At 39.6% G+C, this 16,290-nt stretch overlaps 1 protein-coding gene across 2 annotated transcripts in view; it reads right to left on the bottom strand.

The window, feature by feature from the left end:
* Positions 1-812: 812 nt before the first annotated feature.
* LRRC1 (leucine rich repeat containing 1) overlaps positions 813-16,290 on the bottom strand; it is an 86,301-nt gene continuing 70,823 nt past the window's right edge. The window contains exons 14-19 of one of the 2 annotated variants that reach the window (XM_038133954.1): positions 8,878-9,081; positions 6,504-6,740; positions 5,868-5,957; positions 5,120-5,197; positions 3,287-3,382; positions 813-1,403 (exon numbers count right to left, since the gene is read on the bottom strand). In XM_038133954.1, the coding sequence (XP_037989882.1) occupies positions 1,356-1,403; positions 3,287-3,382; positions 5,120-5,197; positions 5,868-5,957; positions 6,504-6,740; positions 8,878-9,081 (753 nt within the window). In that variant the 3' untranslated portion in view covers positions 813-1,355. Of the gene's footprint in view, positions 1,404-1,434; positions 3,383-5,119; positions 5,198-5,867; positions 5,958-6,503; positions 6,741-8,877; positions 9,082-16,290 lie in introns of those variants that run through there. The other variant, XM_038133953.1, reaches the window with a different exon arrangement.

Below are 16,290 nucleotides of genomic sequence, written 5' to 3'. Positions count from 1 at the left end.
TTTAGGAACATTTGGTATCTCTAGATTTTTAACAGAGCAGCTAAAAACTTTGGCTTTTTTAGCCTTCTAAAGAAGTTCTTCAGATTTTTTCAGTACTGTAAGCTTCACCTTTTATTTATTTATTCACACAATCACTTTTAATCGGTAATTCTTATTTTAACCTTCTTTGAAAATCCCAGTATCAGTGACTCTTGTACCCCATGTGAACTAAATGAAAAAATATAATTGAGGAAACTCCCAGGGCAAAGGCATAAAATTAAATAAAATAATGTGCTAATAATTTAAGTTAAGTACTAGATTGAAATATCTTGAAGATTTGATAATAATTATAAACTACCTAATATCCTTATTATGTTAATAGCCCCAAAAATGACTCAAAGAAGATGGCATGATGATACATGTTATGAAATTATAGAATATGCTGAAACCTGTCAACACTCTCCATTCAGTCAGACAAAATCCTCTGGAAATTTCAGTCAGAGGTTGAATGAAAATGTTGATGATGGAGAAAGATTGTGAAGAGTTTGCTCTATGTTAGAGAGGATGGATAGGAAACAATAACAAAACTATAGGAAAAACAATAGGAAATGGAGACTCCAGAATCCAAGTTAAAGTTCCTTCTGTTACAGTCAGTATGGGCATTTGTTGATACCCCTCTTTTTAGTTTTGTTTAGGTTCAACTCAAATATTTGTATTTATATATATATATATTAAATAAAGTAAAATATATTTTATTAATTTTGAGGTGTGATTAGCACAAATAAGGCAAGTCTATAAAATACTGTATGTAAAAACTATCTACTTGTAATTAAAGTTCTGAGCCCTCTATCTATATGTCAGCAAAACACTCAATTATAATTAAAACCAAGGAAGATTCTCATTTTTCCTTTGCAAAACAATGACTCACTGTGAAAGAACATTTAGTTTGTCCAATTAATTACTGGTCATTCACACTGTCATGAAATCTTTAAGCTGACACAAAGGGTTTGAAATTGAGTTTGGCCGGATGAGTTAACAATTACAGGAGTCTTTTAGAAGCAGTTAGAGCGACCAAGCCTGTGGAAAACAGAGAGGAAACCTGAACCCAGCAGCAGCGTTGCCTGTTGTAATGCCAGAGCAGCTGGCTCAGAGATGGGGTGGGCTGTGGCTAGCAAGAATGAGACAAATATTATCACAGAGAGCATATGCAAAGAGGATGTTTATTAAAATTCAATAAAAATAAACAGATGAAGACAGTATCTGCTGGAAGGCAGGATGATGACATGGAAGAGAGGGAGAAGAAAGATGACACCATCTGGCTCACTCAGTTTTTGTAGATTAGTAATAGGAATCTCTGGTTTCTCTGCCATTATGCTTCAATCCTTCCCTCCCTTGACGTAGACACAACCATCTTCTACTGAAACCTGATCAGAAACACAAAGCAAATGAACCTTCCTATATTCCTAGCACAGAAGAAGATTCTGCATTAAGGTCCTACTGCCACCTGCTTATCTGAACATGCAAAGCAAGTCCCCCATGAGAAGCCAGGCTCTAAACATTTTTCAGATAATAAGATTTCCTTCAGTTGCTGAGGAATAAGAGAGACTTCAAAGTGAGAACAGATGAGAAATTGAACAGCCCCAAGTCAGCAGGATACTCCCCACAAGCCCATAATCCCTAAAATTGATGAATGCTGCTCCAGGTTACAGGCAATAACATGTATCATTTGCTACAGCACCAGGATTTTGATTTCAAAAAAGAAACAAAACCAGAAATACAAATGTTTCTTCACAAAAGAACTTGCACATTGGTTACTTTTGACACTTGGATCATATTCAGCCAGTTGACTCCCTCTGAATACTCTGCTCTAAGTATCTCAGTCTAATCTGCCTCTTCCCCCCACTACACCTGAAGAACTTTAAAGGGAGGCATACAACATAAAAATACAGTAATTTCTCCTTTTTGGATGAAAATACTATAAGTCAGATACTACTGCAACAGATCCAGGCCACTGCCAATGTATGAATAAACCCTTCCAACAGTGGATCCTCTAACAGGAAGCCTCAACCTTCCTGCACCACTGATAAAGACTAAGAAACAGCTACCAGGTAAACCTGGACCAAAAAACCCCAAACTGATTAAAGTGTTTTAAGCTGGAAAATAAAACTGGTCTAAATGATGATCTCTACAAGATGATGTTGGAGGCCAGAGGCCTCAAATAAGTTTCTTTAAGCAACTAATAGAAGGGAAAACTTTTCTTAGTCTATCTCATGGACAAAAGCTGTAGCTCAACATGTAGTTGACTGTTGAGCTGTAGCTCAACATGTAGCTCAACAAATAGTGACTAACACAGGAAACCAGAGAAAAACAGTTGCATGATCTATTTGCTCACTTTTCCAGTCAACTGACAAATCACGTTAGTTATCTAAATGGTTGACAAAAACTGCTAATGGTCATTGATTACAGTCTTTTATACAAACTTTCATTTTTTGCCATCAACTGGGTTGTGAATGGTATTCATGGAGAAAGATTTAAACAAAGACTGAAAGAAGAGGAATCAAACAAAGCATTCCTCTGGCATTTGCTGTAGGAAAAACAGTTGTTGCTTCTTGGTACTTCAAGCTCCATAGAAGTAAGATGCTTTTTGACCTTAACTGTTCAGATACCTTGATCTTATTTTATCTTCCTAGTGAAGCCATAGTTTCAGTGGTGCCCATAGATGACCAAGATGAGGGCGGGTCTTCAGAGAGTTGAACTTGCTAGAGAAGTTCAAATAAGTGCATTTCTAAAAGCCACCCTGCAGGCTCAGCTGTTGCCTTCTGTGACATGTGCAGTAGGCTTTCTCTCACCAGTCGCCTAAAATACAGGCATGTCTTAGCCTGTGACACAAGTTCCCCCTCCAGTCAGATGAGAATGGTCACCTCCAGGTAGCAGTTCACCCTCTCCCTCCTAAAAAGAGGGACCCTGGAAATGCTGCTCCTTCCATTAGCTAGAGACAGAGTCCAGACAACAGAATGATGACTCAAACTGGGGGGAATGGACACCACCCTGGAGTCCCCAAACCAGAGTGCTTCAAAAGCTCCGCTCTGCTATGTGGGAGCTCACCCAGGAGCTGAGCTCCTCCAGAAGCCACGTCCCAGCTGCAGTGACAGCCACCTAAATGCTTGGTAGGGTCTCTGATCTTTGACATGTGTTGAGTTCTGTGCCAGTCTTTACTACCATTAATATAAAGACAACACAAACATTTAGACAACACAAATTTCTTAGGTAAGAGTGACTGGTTATTTACTGGGGGCATCCTACTTACTGTTATGACATGGTTGACTGTCGGGGAGGGGCTGCCCTTGGGGGAAGCTTCAGTCGGACCAGCATTGAGGGCAGCAGGTTCTGAAACAAAGGTTGCCTTTAAAAGAAAAAAACAGAAACATATTTTTATTCTGAATGCTGTTTTAAGAAGAAGAGTTCCCTCCCTCTCAAGTTAGTATACTAACACCTGGCCCTATTGCTACATGTGGTTGTACAACAAAAGCAAATAAAATTGCAATTCCTGCTGTTTCCCATTTTTGGTGAATTTTATATTTGAACTGTTGAAATTACCAGTTCAAGAATAAGAAGTTGTAACATACAGTGTCAAGAGAAAAATGCTTGTTATTTGTACACAGATTAGTCCTGTGGTAAAAACAGCAGTATTTCTATAGCACACCTCATTAATTCCTTCTCATCACACACACACAAAAAAAGCAGAGAGTTGTTTTCTATATTCTTTAAACAGATGAATGATTCTGCCATCTTGTGGGAGATGGAGAAATCCTAACTATTTGTGCAATAACAGCAGGGCAGAATAGGATGGAACAGAAATTTCTTCTTTTTCACTTGTTTCACTATTGATTAAGTGAACAGACATTAACACCTAGTATATTCCAAATAGTCCCCCCAAATAAATAATTAATTATAGCCTCATGGAAGAACCTGAGCAATGGGGTTGATTTTTAAGATATTAACTTCACCATAAACTCTTCTCAGAAGGTAAAGGTACAGCAACTAAAAACCCTGTGTTTTTTTCCCAATGATCTGATAATGTGAAATTTGTAGAAAATTATTTACATTCTCTCCCATTCGTTACAATATCTTTCATAAAAGAAAAAATGTAAAATTATACCAATTTTTATCCACAATTAACCTTTTAAGTCAGTTAAATACTTTACCACAGTATTTACATATTATGAAACACCACCTTCTATCAATAATTCTATAGTATAGTTTTACAAAATTATTAGATTAATTTGTCATTAAAGTCTTTGGCCGATACAGGTTGTATCGTTATTCCTGACAATTCAACAGACATACAATATTGCTTGCTCTATCCCACCTTAATTCAACATGGACTATGCTGGAGTAAAAACTATTAATTTAACCAAGTATAAATGACAGTTTAAGAGAACAAGAGCTGAGAGAAATATGGACCAGTTACACTTTATAGTAATTCTGTAGAGGTTCTCTTCCTACTCCACCATTCTCAGCAGGTAAAACCCAAACGGTACATCAAAAGTGTGTAACACAAAATTGTATGTGACCACTTTTTCTCCGTTGTTCTTGGGAAATTCTGAAGCTCAAGAATGTTTCTTCTGCTAGGGAAGATGAGGCTTGAGGTGGAGCAGCCCAAGGGGAACATTTATCCCTCGGCACTTGGCACTGCAAGCCTCCATCGGGAGAGTTATTTTGAGCTGTTCTCTTCCCACCAAAAATTACCTTGGGGAAACAAGCTCATCTAGTTTATATTTCTTTGTTGCAACTGCAATGAACTTATCTAGTAAATCTAATACCATGTCACAAGAAAGCTTCTTGGATCAAATACTTCATTTATACTTACATAACCACTTAAGACCATTATTTTCCTTTGTAAATCATTCATTTAAGTGAATAATATTTTGTTAAGCACTTTGAACATAAAGATCTGACAACTAGAACATAATAAGAAGGAATACAACAATTTAATGTTATTATCATTTCTTCATAATGGCAAGCATCTAAAAAGCTAAGGCAAGCCTAGATCTGGATGTCAAGTTTCCCAGCTCTAAGTGGTTTGATTTAAAGACAACAACAAGAGAACACACTCCACAGTGACAAACAACCCATCTACCTCAGCCACTCTGTCTCCTGCTTGTACACCAGCAAAGTCTGGTGGACCATCTTTTGGCAGCCGTGCAATCAGGATCCCCTGGCAACAGAAAACATAGGTTTCAGAAGTGACAGTTTCTCCCATTGTTCTCCGATTGATATAAAAAGCAAATGGGAAGTAATTAATTTTCAAGACTTACTGTTTTGTTGCCTCTATAAAATTAAAAATTAGATGCCTTAGCACATAACAAAAACAAACAAACAAACAAACAAAGCCTCATGGCTGACACATACAACAATGAACAAGAGCTAGCAATTGTTTACACTGTGCCATGGGGAACAGACTGGAAAACAAAGATTTATTTAAAAGATAAACCAGTGAGAAGATGTGTGAAATATTTCTCTCAAATCAAGTTGCTCCTGGGAATGAGCAAAGGAGATGGAAGAGGCATGTGGATTGCCAAGAGAGTGACCCCAAATTGAGGCAGAAAATGAGAATTAGAACAGTGTTTCAGCAATCAGGTTGCCTTTGCAAAATCATTGGTTTACATTTGGGTATCTCTCCCAAATCATCCCTTCTGGAGCTTCCCATCAAAATCTAATGCCATATCCTACTCTGGGAAATAAGCTACCTTGTTAGCTTTAGAAAGACGGAAATGTTACATGAAGGACAATCTCAGAAAGCAAACAACAAAACACAATAACTCAAGGAACTACTCATCAGTCTATTCCTAACAATCACTAGATATATTTTTAAAAATGAAATGCACCTCATCACTTTCTTTACATGAAGATGAGCCCTTTCCACCAGCAATGCTAATACCAAGACTCCCCATTTGACTGCACACAGTAATGGTTACCTGGAAAAGAATTATAATGGATAAGTGAGCTGATTAATCAAAAATATTGTCTCCTAATTATGTAAGCATTGAAAATCTGCCTCCCACTCTGAACACCAGCAGACATGCCCCTGAAGAGCCCAGCCCAGAGAAAAATGGTGCTACACTTCAACATGGGCACATGCAAGACTTATCACCATTGCTTTGAAACCATGGACTGAACGAAGACTCAGCTCAGTGCCCATCTGCACGTACCTTTGAATTGGCCTCAAAATATTAAAGCTGAATATATAAAGCAAGATGCATGGCAACAAGGAAAGTAGACTTTGTTGGGGTTTTTAAATGGGAAATTCTTTTTCCATGGGGAAAGCCGTGGGGAGCAATGACAACCCTTATCTTACTCTCTTTAAGGTAACCCTCATGACTTCTGCCATGCAATGTCCCCTCTTCTTTGCATCTTTGATAAACTGCCTCACCCAAAAGGAGTTCCCCGCAGACACAGGGAGTGCCCCACAGACATGCAGAGCCCCCAGCAGCAGCAAGCCCAGCCCTGCAGCAGTTCCAAACCTTCAGCGGGGGCTGCGGCACTTCCAGCACCCGCAGCTCCTCCGCGGTCCGGCCGCTGTCACTGGGGAAGCTGCCTGCTGCTGACACAGGTGGCTGCACCCTGGTGTTAGAACCTGGAAGAGTCTTCCCTTTCATCGCCAACTTGTGCTTTTCTTGAAGCGTTGTTCGGGTATTTCTTTGATCTCGCATGCTTTCGTTGCTATCAAAGAGGCTGCCGGAGAACTTGGAAATAGGTTGCTGAGGGTTAAAGATAAAAAAGGTAAACACAGCAACAGCAAGGAGAATCTGAAACACAGACCTTACCCGTGCTAACATGAACTTGTTCCACACTCTCACATTGCTGTATGATAGAATTTATTTCACTGAAGACAAAACTGGAAATTTACAGCAAACATACAAAGATTTCCTTTACCATTATTTCTCTGAGCATGTTTTGCCTTCAACCCTGGGGTTGAAACTATGGGAACAGGGAGAGGACTGGGATTTCATATATCCTTTCACTAGATTCCCTGGCACACACAAGCACAGGTAACACACACATATCCATGTGTGCATAAATCCTGCAATGCCCTGTGAAAATGGCAGAGCATGAGAACAAGACTATTTTGGGCAGCCTCTGGCAGTTCTGTAGCACTGAATCCACTGTTCCGGGGGAAGGAACCACACACACAAGGCAAAGGAAAGATATTTCCATATAGAAAATAAAACGTTTCTTCTAGTTCCTCAAAACTCACATGCCATTCTTGGGAGCATGGGTGTGAGAGGGAAGGCAAGTCCCTACCTTGCATCTACGTATTTAAGACTTGTTTCAGTCATTGGATTTACTTCAGTTGCAAATGGCAGCAAGTGGAGACCTGCAAACTTAAATGATTTAGGAGTCCTCTGGAAATGGAACCTCAAAGGTGATGCATACTCAAGGTGACTCTGAGAAGCCTGGCCCTAGGGTGAACCTACTGTGGGATGCAGTGAGAAGCTCACAATGTCACCCTATGCTTAGCTAAACCACACAGGCTTGAAGAGAGAAATACACAATTAAAATACATCCACCAAACAACTAAAGCTTCAGACAAGTCTGACTGCAAAATGTAATGATGCTTTCCAACTATCAGTTATTCCTGGCAAAGGGTTAAATTAAATTCAGACACAATGCTCAAATTCTGTTCACATTTTAGGAATGCTTTACTTATATTTAGCTGATTTTTGCTCCTTAATTTGATGGGTTCATGTCAAATCAGATCTTCATATTGCCCAAATCCTTCTATCTTCTGTTGGCACTAAAATGATGCAGCAAACACAAATCAAAACCTCTGAAAATAAACCCCCTAAGTGTTTTTCTAAGCTTGGAAGTTTAATACCAAAATAAAAAGCAGTGGTATTACCTTGAACAGCTGTGCAGAACCCCACTGGACAGATTATTTTTCAATCTATATTGGCGCTTTCCCACAATCTCTTTTAGGTTGGGAGGGAAAGAAGTATTGCCAACCCCAGGGAAAGCATACAAGGCATGATTGCTTCCCATTTTCACTTAAAAGGGAATTTGCTTAGCTTTGACTCACATAAAACATTCATTACCTTTCTTCTCTTGAGAGAGATTTCTCTTTACAGTGCCAGGCTAACTAACCTGGACACGTCTGCAAGGCTGTGGTGCTGTGGGTGCCAGGGAAGAGACTGTGGCTGGAGGAGTCAGACACCAGCAGCACTCACAGGGGCTAGGAAGGAAGCAGAGGTCCTGGAAGAGGAGCAGGAGCCCCAATTCCTGCCTCATCTCCCACCTAACATCAGGAAGAATGGTGAGCAATGCCCTGAAAGGGAAAGGCTGCAAGAGTGCAATCACCACCTCCTTTTCCCAGGCTCGGACCGAGAGGACAGCCAGGCTGCAGCACAGGTGACAGACACCTGGCAGGCACAGGCTGGAAGAATTACAGCAGGCAGGGGCTCACAGACATCAGCAACCTGGAAGATCAGCACCCAAAATCAACATGAAGTGGAGGAGCTCTGCAACCTCACTTTTCTAGCATCCAGGCCTAGGGAGACACTGAGCCCCAAGTGCTGCCAGCAACCTTCTTACCTGAAAGAGATGGAGGCAGCTTGGTAACTGGGGATGTATGCAGGAGTAAAGTAAAAAATGTGTCCCATCACTGCTCAGGTTACTCATCTTAACCTGCAGGTCAAACTGTACTCTTGAGGGTTGGATTAACTAATTGCAAGCAAAGTGAAGGAATAAAACATTGGACATAGCTCTGTACCCTCTGCACAAGCAAGGACATGAGAGTATAAGCAGTGCAGGTCCCACAAACCCAAACACACCGCAGTGTGAGCAGCTACAGCCTCTTCACAGATACACACCGTCTCTCCCAGTTTCAAGACTACTTACATCATCAGGATCCTCGAGTTCCTCTGCTTCTTGCTCGGGACTGATCCTTCCTTCTCTCCATTTTCCATTAGCAGAGCTGAATTTGTACAGGTTACCACCATGAAAACCTTCCTTCCCTTTCAACGAGGCCCAGCGAGAGCCCTGGGAGCTCCAGTTATGGCCACTGTACAGTTTAGGAGACTTGGGAAGCCACTTAATAGAGTCCTGAGGGAAAGAGGACAGAAAAAAAAAAAGGCAATGAATAGATTTGAAGAAAGCAATTGAGGTATGTAAGTGCAGAAACTGCCTGGCAAGTTCTGCAAGGTATTTTAGATTCTTGAAAATACTGCATTTCCCTTTTTTACCTTTAGAAGTACCTTCAGTCCCACAGAGACGCTTTGCCAGTTAATGGGTGTTACTGGTGATACAAAGAGCAAGCAGAGGCTGCTGAAAATAGTGGAAGCCTTTAAGGACTTACAGGAGCATGGGACCAACCCTACCTTCAGCATCGTAAAGAAGAATTAATGATCGACAACAGTCTTCAATAAAGTGTATGACTGAGAAAATAAACGAATACTTAGACCTTTAGTGACCATCTCATCTCATGACCTGAGTTAAAAAAACTATTAAGTCACTCCCCTCTTCATTATTCATTAAATAAAATGGTTCATTTGTTGAATGGTACCAATAGAAAGCACAACACTTAACTGATCTTTTAAGGATTGCTGATTTACAAAGTCATTATAGTTCAGTTCAAAATGTCCATTACTTATTTGCATCCAAAATACTCCACCTTTCTCACTCAGAAGTTTATACATGACAAGCTGTGTCAAGGTTGCTTACATACCTAAATTTCACTGAATTTTAGAAGTAATTTTTCAAAGTAACCTTTGTCTTTCTTTGAAGCTTTCTTTACATCTCACTTCTGCATTTTCTTACAGTAATACAAATCCAATGGCAAAAAGCAGCCTGATGCCAAACAAAAAAGATACATCAATGGAGAAAACAAACTAACAAAAACAATTTTCAGCAAGCTTGTGGTGGAGCAATCAGAAGCACATGGTGACTTTCACAAGTTTTAACAGGTATTTGATTCAGATTTAACAGTTCTTTAAGTTTTTGTTTTCCTTTTTAAATGCAGAATGGTTACATTCACACACACACACAGATACGCTGCTGCTACCAGCAACCCAGATGTCACCATCTCTATGAGATCTAAGGTAAAAAAAGACAAGGAAATAGGACAAGACTGTTCATGCTGGACACACTGATTCATCTTCAGCTGCCAAAGAAGGTTGTCCCCTTGGGATTCTTCATTTGCTTTCAGTTTTAGGATGGCTGAAAACACTAGGAAATGGAAATGGACAGTATCCCAGCATGTCATTGGAAAACAGCATAGACCTTTCTGTGAGTCTTGAAGAGATGATAACCCCATCACAGGATTATTTGTATTGTACAAGGAAGGCATGATTGGCCTTTTCCTGCAGGAAATTTGCTGTTAAACCACATTTTGAACTTCACTGACACTCAGTGATACTGCTATTTGCTGGTAAATAGCCCATATTTCTGGTTATTCTAAACCACATTGCTCAGGACAGTGGAGCTGATTGTCAATTTAGTTGATCAATGAGAAAGCAGCACGAACAATCACAACACAGCAGTAGCTCCCTTTCCCTCTGACAACTCAAAATGCAAGGCAGAATATCTCCTGATATTTCTTCACACTCGTCTCGAATAAGGAAGCATAGGCTGCCCTTAAACAGAAACTTTGCCTTCTGTGAATATTAACTAGGGGGATAGCAATTCTAATCAGACAGATAAACAGTACATTAGGTGAAATTGTTTGCTATTGGCTTGGACAGTTGTATTTCAGACTAACTAATGTGCCATCTCTCAGTGTTCACAGTATTTCAAGACACAGCTTAAATCCTTGTCAACTTTTAAGCTCATTAGGAAGTCATAAAGCAATTTCACTCTAAAAATAAACATGGGTACAGTGAAGCATTTAACTTCTTCCAAGAAAACATCTCATTCTTGTTTGACCCTGATCCCTAATCCTAAACAACAGCTTCTCAAATTCAGCCTGCCAAATTCTGCAAAGCCAGTAAAAGACTATTCTCTCAAAATAACAGACAGATTTCAAATTAAGCTTATGCTGACAATTCCTTCATCTTTTGAGGCATAGACTCAGCTGGAGTGGCAGCCTCCTGTATGGAAAGGTGATGAACATCAGTAGATTTCACATCCCTATGCCTCCTGCAGTCCAGCTGGGAACACAGAGCTACAGGGCACTCCTGTTCCCTGTCAGCCTTCTCCTACAGCAGGAGGCTGTTCCTCATGCTGACATACAGCTGTAAGGAAAATTCAGTACCTGTTTTTACCCCAAAAAATTTAGTCTTTAATATTATTGATCTACAGTACTGCAAAGCAAAATTGAAACAACAGAACAATTCTGGCAAAGAATTTTCACCAGGTCTACACAGTACTGTGGATAGCATTATCTTTATGAAAGCAGTTTCATGATTTGGTTGTATCAATAGCAAAAGATGAAATGGAACAACTAGAAATGCTCTTTAGTCTACATTTTCATGTACCTGCAAAACACATGAATTATACATACTTCCACAAAGTAAAATGGAGAAACCAAGCCAAAGAATACTACTGCTGTGAGTGCAGGCTAATATTATTGTGCAAACAAATCTTAATCCCCAATTGTTTTTTAAAACTTGATCCTTTTTGATGAAACAGAAGAGAGAGAGCTGGAAATAAGATAGAGAATTCAACCTCTCAGTCTGATTTTTTTTTACTGGATTTTGTTTTCCCTGCCAAAAATAAAACAAATTCCTTATTCTAATGTATTAATGAAAACTGATTTCGATAGGCAACAAGCTTCCATTACCCCTCAATGTCATTCAGGTAATAGACAGCAGATTCGTACTCCAAAAATGAAGCTCTCTTTAAAAACTTGCAGTAATTTATTAGCTCATTCTCATTTTATTAAATACTACAGGACCATGCTTTGAGACAGGAGGCTACAGGCAAATACCCTAATATGAAGAAAGAAAAATCAGTTCTTACAGAATTTTACAGATTTTAATTGGTTTTCTTACTACACAAGTAGAGTTCGGAAGTTCTGTTTCATATTTGGGGAAGCTAAGACTAAAAAAGATTAAAAACGTGATTGGTTTCAGTCATTAGCAGCAAACACAAAGTGAGATGCACATAGATTTACATTTTCTTAACAGTAACTGGAATGAAACTAAGAAGGCACATTCTGTATTTAGGACTTAAAGCTCCATGGGTGTGTGGGTGGTGTAACACTGCTTGTTTTGTAAAACCAGAAGTGTTTGGAGGGAGAAAATATTTATCAGCCTAGCAGATATTATGTTCCATGGAAACACATTTTTCTTCTCCCTTCACTGTTAATGAGTCTAACTGATTGGTAACAGATCATTTTGCTTCAGTATTTCACCAGCAAGTCAAGTGACATTTTTACCTCCTTTCAACACATTTTTAATCTTTGCAAAGGCAGTCTCTCCATAACATAACTACTGCTCTGTATCATACCCCTGTAGTTAAAAGGACAAATTGTTCTCATAAAGCACAAGGTGTCTATTCTGATTAAGATCTCACTAACAGATGCCCTAGAGAATAAATTTCTTCCAGAAAACAAAGGTGTGCAAATGCTATGTATCACCCTAAAACATTCTGGTAAATGAAAGAGAATCCAAACCAGCCTAACAATAAAGGCCAAGATATTAAGGCCTCCCTTGTCTCTGAAATCACAGTGACAGTGAAACATCCTGCTTACAGCCACAGCCTGGTTTCCACTGGCAAGTAGGATCCAGTTACCTAGAACATTTTAATGGTCATAAACCTGCTATTACAATTCAACTCAAAACCCCAAACACACATTCTCACCTATTTTTCTGTTTAAAAGATTATTTGCTTAAATAGCACAATTATGGGAGAGAAAATGGTTTTAAAGATGCATTTCCTAGGACATAAACACTTTCCTGCTTCCAAGTACAACTATACATAACATATTCTACTAATCAAAAACTATTTCAGACTAATTCCCTTTTTAAAGTACAAAAGACTATTTTAAACTTTGTGTAATTCACATTAAACAAAACCTCAACAAAATGCTGCTGAAACAAAGGCATCCTTGAATATGCTTCCACTGGAGGAGAGGCAGTGTAAAAGCTGCCTGAACTGATTATGCAAGCAAGCCTTATACACTTTGCTAGCAGTAAATACATGATTTAATTTCAAACTCAGATAGTCAAGTACTAACTATCCAGATGAGATTTTTTTTATTTCCTGAAAATACAATTTTTTAAAATTTCTGTTGGTTATCCTAAAAACATCCACTATGCAAATGCTCTTCAGACTTGAAGCTTTCTCCCCTTATGAATGAAGAAAAGTCATCAGTAATATTCAAACAAACCTTTTTGTTAGTTAGTTTGTATTTGGTTTTGGTTTTAAGTTGCTTAGTGGAAGTCCAGGATGCCATTAACAAAAAAGAAAAGAAATGTAAAGAAACTATATAGAAAATAAAGAAATTCTATAAAGAAATTCACTCATGTTTACAATTATGTAGTCATGATTATAATGTTTAATGTCCCAGAAGTAAGGGACAATCCTATCTCCTATGAGCAACTTCAGAATGATTTGAAGCAGCCCATTTATTTTGGAACTGAGTAAAACTGGCAAGTTACTGAGAGTGATCATAGCACCAGACTGTTTCCATCACAAGCACATTGCCACAACTTGCCCAAGTTTGCTGCAGGAGAAAAAGACAGGATTTTGAAGCATTTAATTAGTTTGTGTCCAGCTAAAACTTTCTCTGCATTATACTGGGGATGTTTACAAACTGAAATTCAAGCTGCTGATGCTTTAGTGGTATTTCCAAGCTCTGTGTGCATCTGTGGATCTTGGGGAAAGTTACTGCAGTCAGCAGTGGTCTTCCGCAGTGCATGTTGGTAACATGTTGTGTTTGGCTGTTAGCACCAGCTGCACATCAGAGATCTCAGCCAAGACAACAATCCCAGCAACAGATGAGCACATCAGAGAAATAGTGTCAAAGGTTACTGTACATCAGGTGTCCACTTCCTGGTTTTAATGCTGAGGAAGGTTTGCTAAAACCCTTCTCTGAAACATCACTGAGGAGCCACACAGTTCTCTCCATGGGCAGTAGTGATACTGTATTTTCAGGAGAGGTCTTCTCCTGGGAAAAGATAAGCTTCTTGTTAAGATCTCAGAGTTAATGGAGTAGTAACAACAGTGTTTAGAGGCAAACACCCTGAACAGGTTACAAATTCAAAAGCAGACTGCCATGAACCCTCGAACCTGAAGTTAGCTCACAGTCCAGCTACACTCCTTGAGCTCCTTCCTCCAAGCCCTCTGCTCTGGCAGAACCCATGACTGACCAGCCCACTGCCCCAAGAACTGCACAAGAGGGAATGAAGCAGCGTCTCCAACACCCACCAGAAGAGGAGACAGGATGGCTTCTGCAAAGCAGCTCACTGAGGCAACTCAAATCAGGCATGTGCTACCCACTTTGGGAAAAAAAATCACATTCTTCATTCAGCTGATGGAACAATGATTACAGACCTGACTTTACAATAAAAGACACGTCTGCAAGGCTGTGGTGCTGTGGGACGCACTGTCCCACTGAAAACTTCACAATTGCTTCAGGCAAAAGGGAACACCCAAAACAATTACTGATAGTCAAGACCAGCTTTTGTCATATTCCCTGACAGCAATCTGAGCACAGAAATAGATTTATGTGTTTGTCAGAAACCCAAGATGGGAAACACTCTTATCAAGCCAATTGAAAAACTAAAGTAATTTTATTTTCTGGAGTCAAGGCAAAGAATGGTGGTGAATTGTCCATTAACAAAAGGTCTAGACATTTCTGATAAACAGTGTGCTTGTGTCTCAGTGGGAGGCAGACCTTTACAGCAAACCTGGATGGCATCAACCAATATACTAAAAAATGCACTTTTAATAAAATTAAATTACTGGCATCACTACTCTCTCTTAAAAACTGAAATTATGAGCTCCAACTAGTGAAACCTGCTAAGTAGCTAATCAGCAAAAAGCTGCTCACCCAGCACTGGTAAAGCATCAGTGCCAGGCCAGAAGCAGGCCAAGCAGGACACAAACAAGTCACTTGCTGGAAAGAACAGCGTTATACAACTTTCCAGTACACACTTTCCTACAATACAGTGATTATCAAAAATATGGAACTTAAGCCAGAAAAATAATCTCAACACATAGATTTGTGGGAAGTTGTGGGAAAAGCCTGGAGCAACACACAGGGGATGGAAAAATCCATTGCTACACTAACTACGGTAGCACAAGAGTGCCTTTTGTCTTCTTATTCTTTTAAGACTAGGAATTGTCACTTTGAATAAAGAGAACTTGTATGCAGTGACTGGCAGGTTAATATTAAATCCACTCCACCACTGTGGTCAGTTGATTTACCCTGTTTATGGCTAATAAAACAGCATGCAAATTTTGTCGCCTCTTTGCATTAAACTCACCTCTCAAAAGAGAAAGTAAAGAAGGAAAAGTTTATAGAGAAAGAAGTCATATTCATATTCACTACTCAGGCTCGTCACAGCATCAGCAAGAGAAAAAATCAGAGACTGGGAAGAGAGGGCTCAGGCTTTCAAGGACAGACACCGCTTCATCAGAAGATATGTCATCAACTTTTTCTGGCTATAAAACAGAGTTGAAACTGCCTGGAATGTTATCAATGCTGTTGGGTGGAGAAGGGTACTTCAACCACTCTATAAAATGGCACACACATGGATCACTTAAAGAGATGAGAGGGACTCCTGAGGTCTAGACTGATGGAAGTTTGATCAAACAGAATGACATGCAAGTCACTCTGAACCAGCATTAGGAGGAGAGAGGGTAGCCACTTGTCTCTGTTTGCACAGCAAGAATCCAAGCACCTTGTCAGCCCTGAAAAACACCACTTGATCTGCTCTTACTCCATACCACCGGCTGTTGCCATACCTCAAGGTGCAGCCTGGAAATTGCACTTACTGCCAGACTCAAACACTACCCTACCTTGCACACACTGCTGAACTACCTGCAGCAGAGAAGAATCTCAAATTGCCTCACCAAAAAGCATAAACGAAAGATATTAATGAGATACAGTGCTACACAGTATTACTGTAGAAGCTTGAAAAATACACCTCCTCCTTTATCTCTCCCCAGACACTGACTGAAAAAACATAACAAAAATCCAGATTTCCACTACACAGGTTAACCAAGTGAAGAAAGATGGCAGTGAAAAGCAAGGAATGCCAACACTCCTCTGGGGATAGTAGCTGGCTGGTCTGATGATGGACTTCCACTCCTCTAATCTCTCATTAAGCAAACACCTTCAATATGCAATACACCCATCATATCACC

This window comes from Motacilla alba, chromosome 3 (assembly GCF_015832195.1).
Source record: "Motacilla alba alba isolate MOTALB_02 chromosome 3, Motacilla_alba_V1.0_pri, whole genome shotgun sequence".
Lineage (NCBI taxonomy): Eukaryota > Metazoa > Chordata > Aves > Passeriformes > Motacillidae > Motacilla > Motacilla alba.
This window is presented reverse-complemented; position numbering and strand designations above follow the sequence as displayed.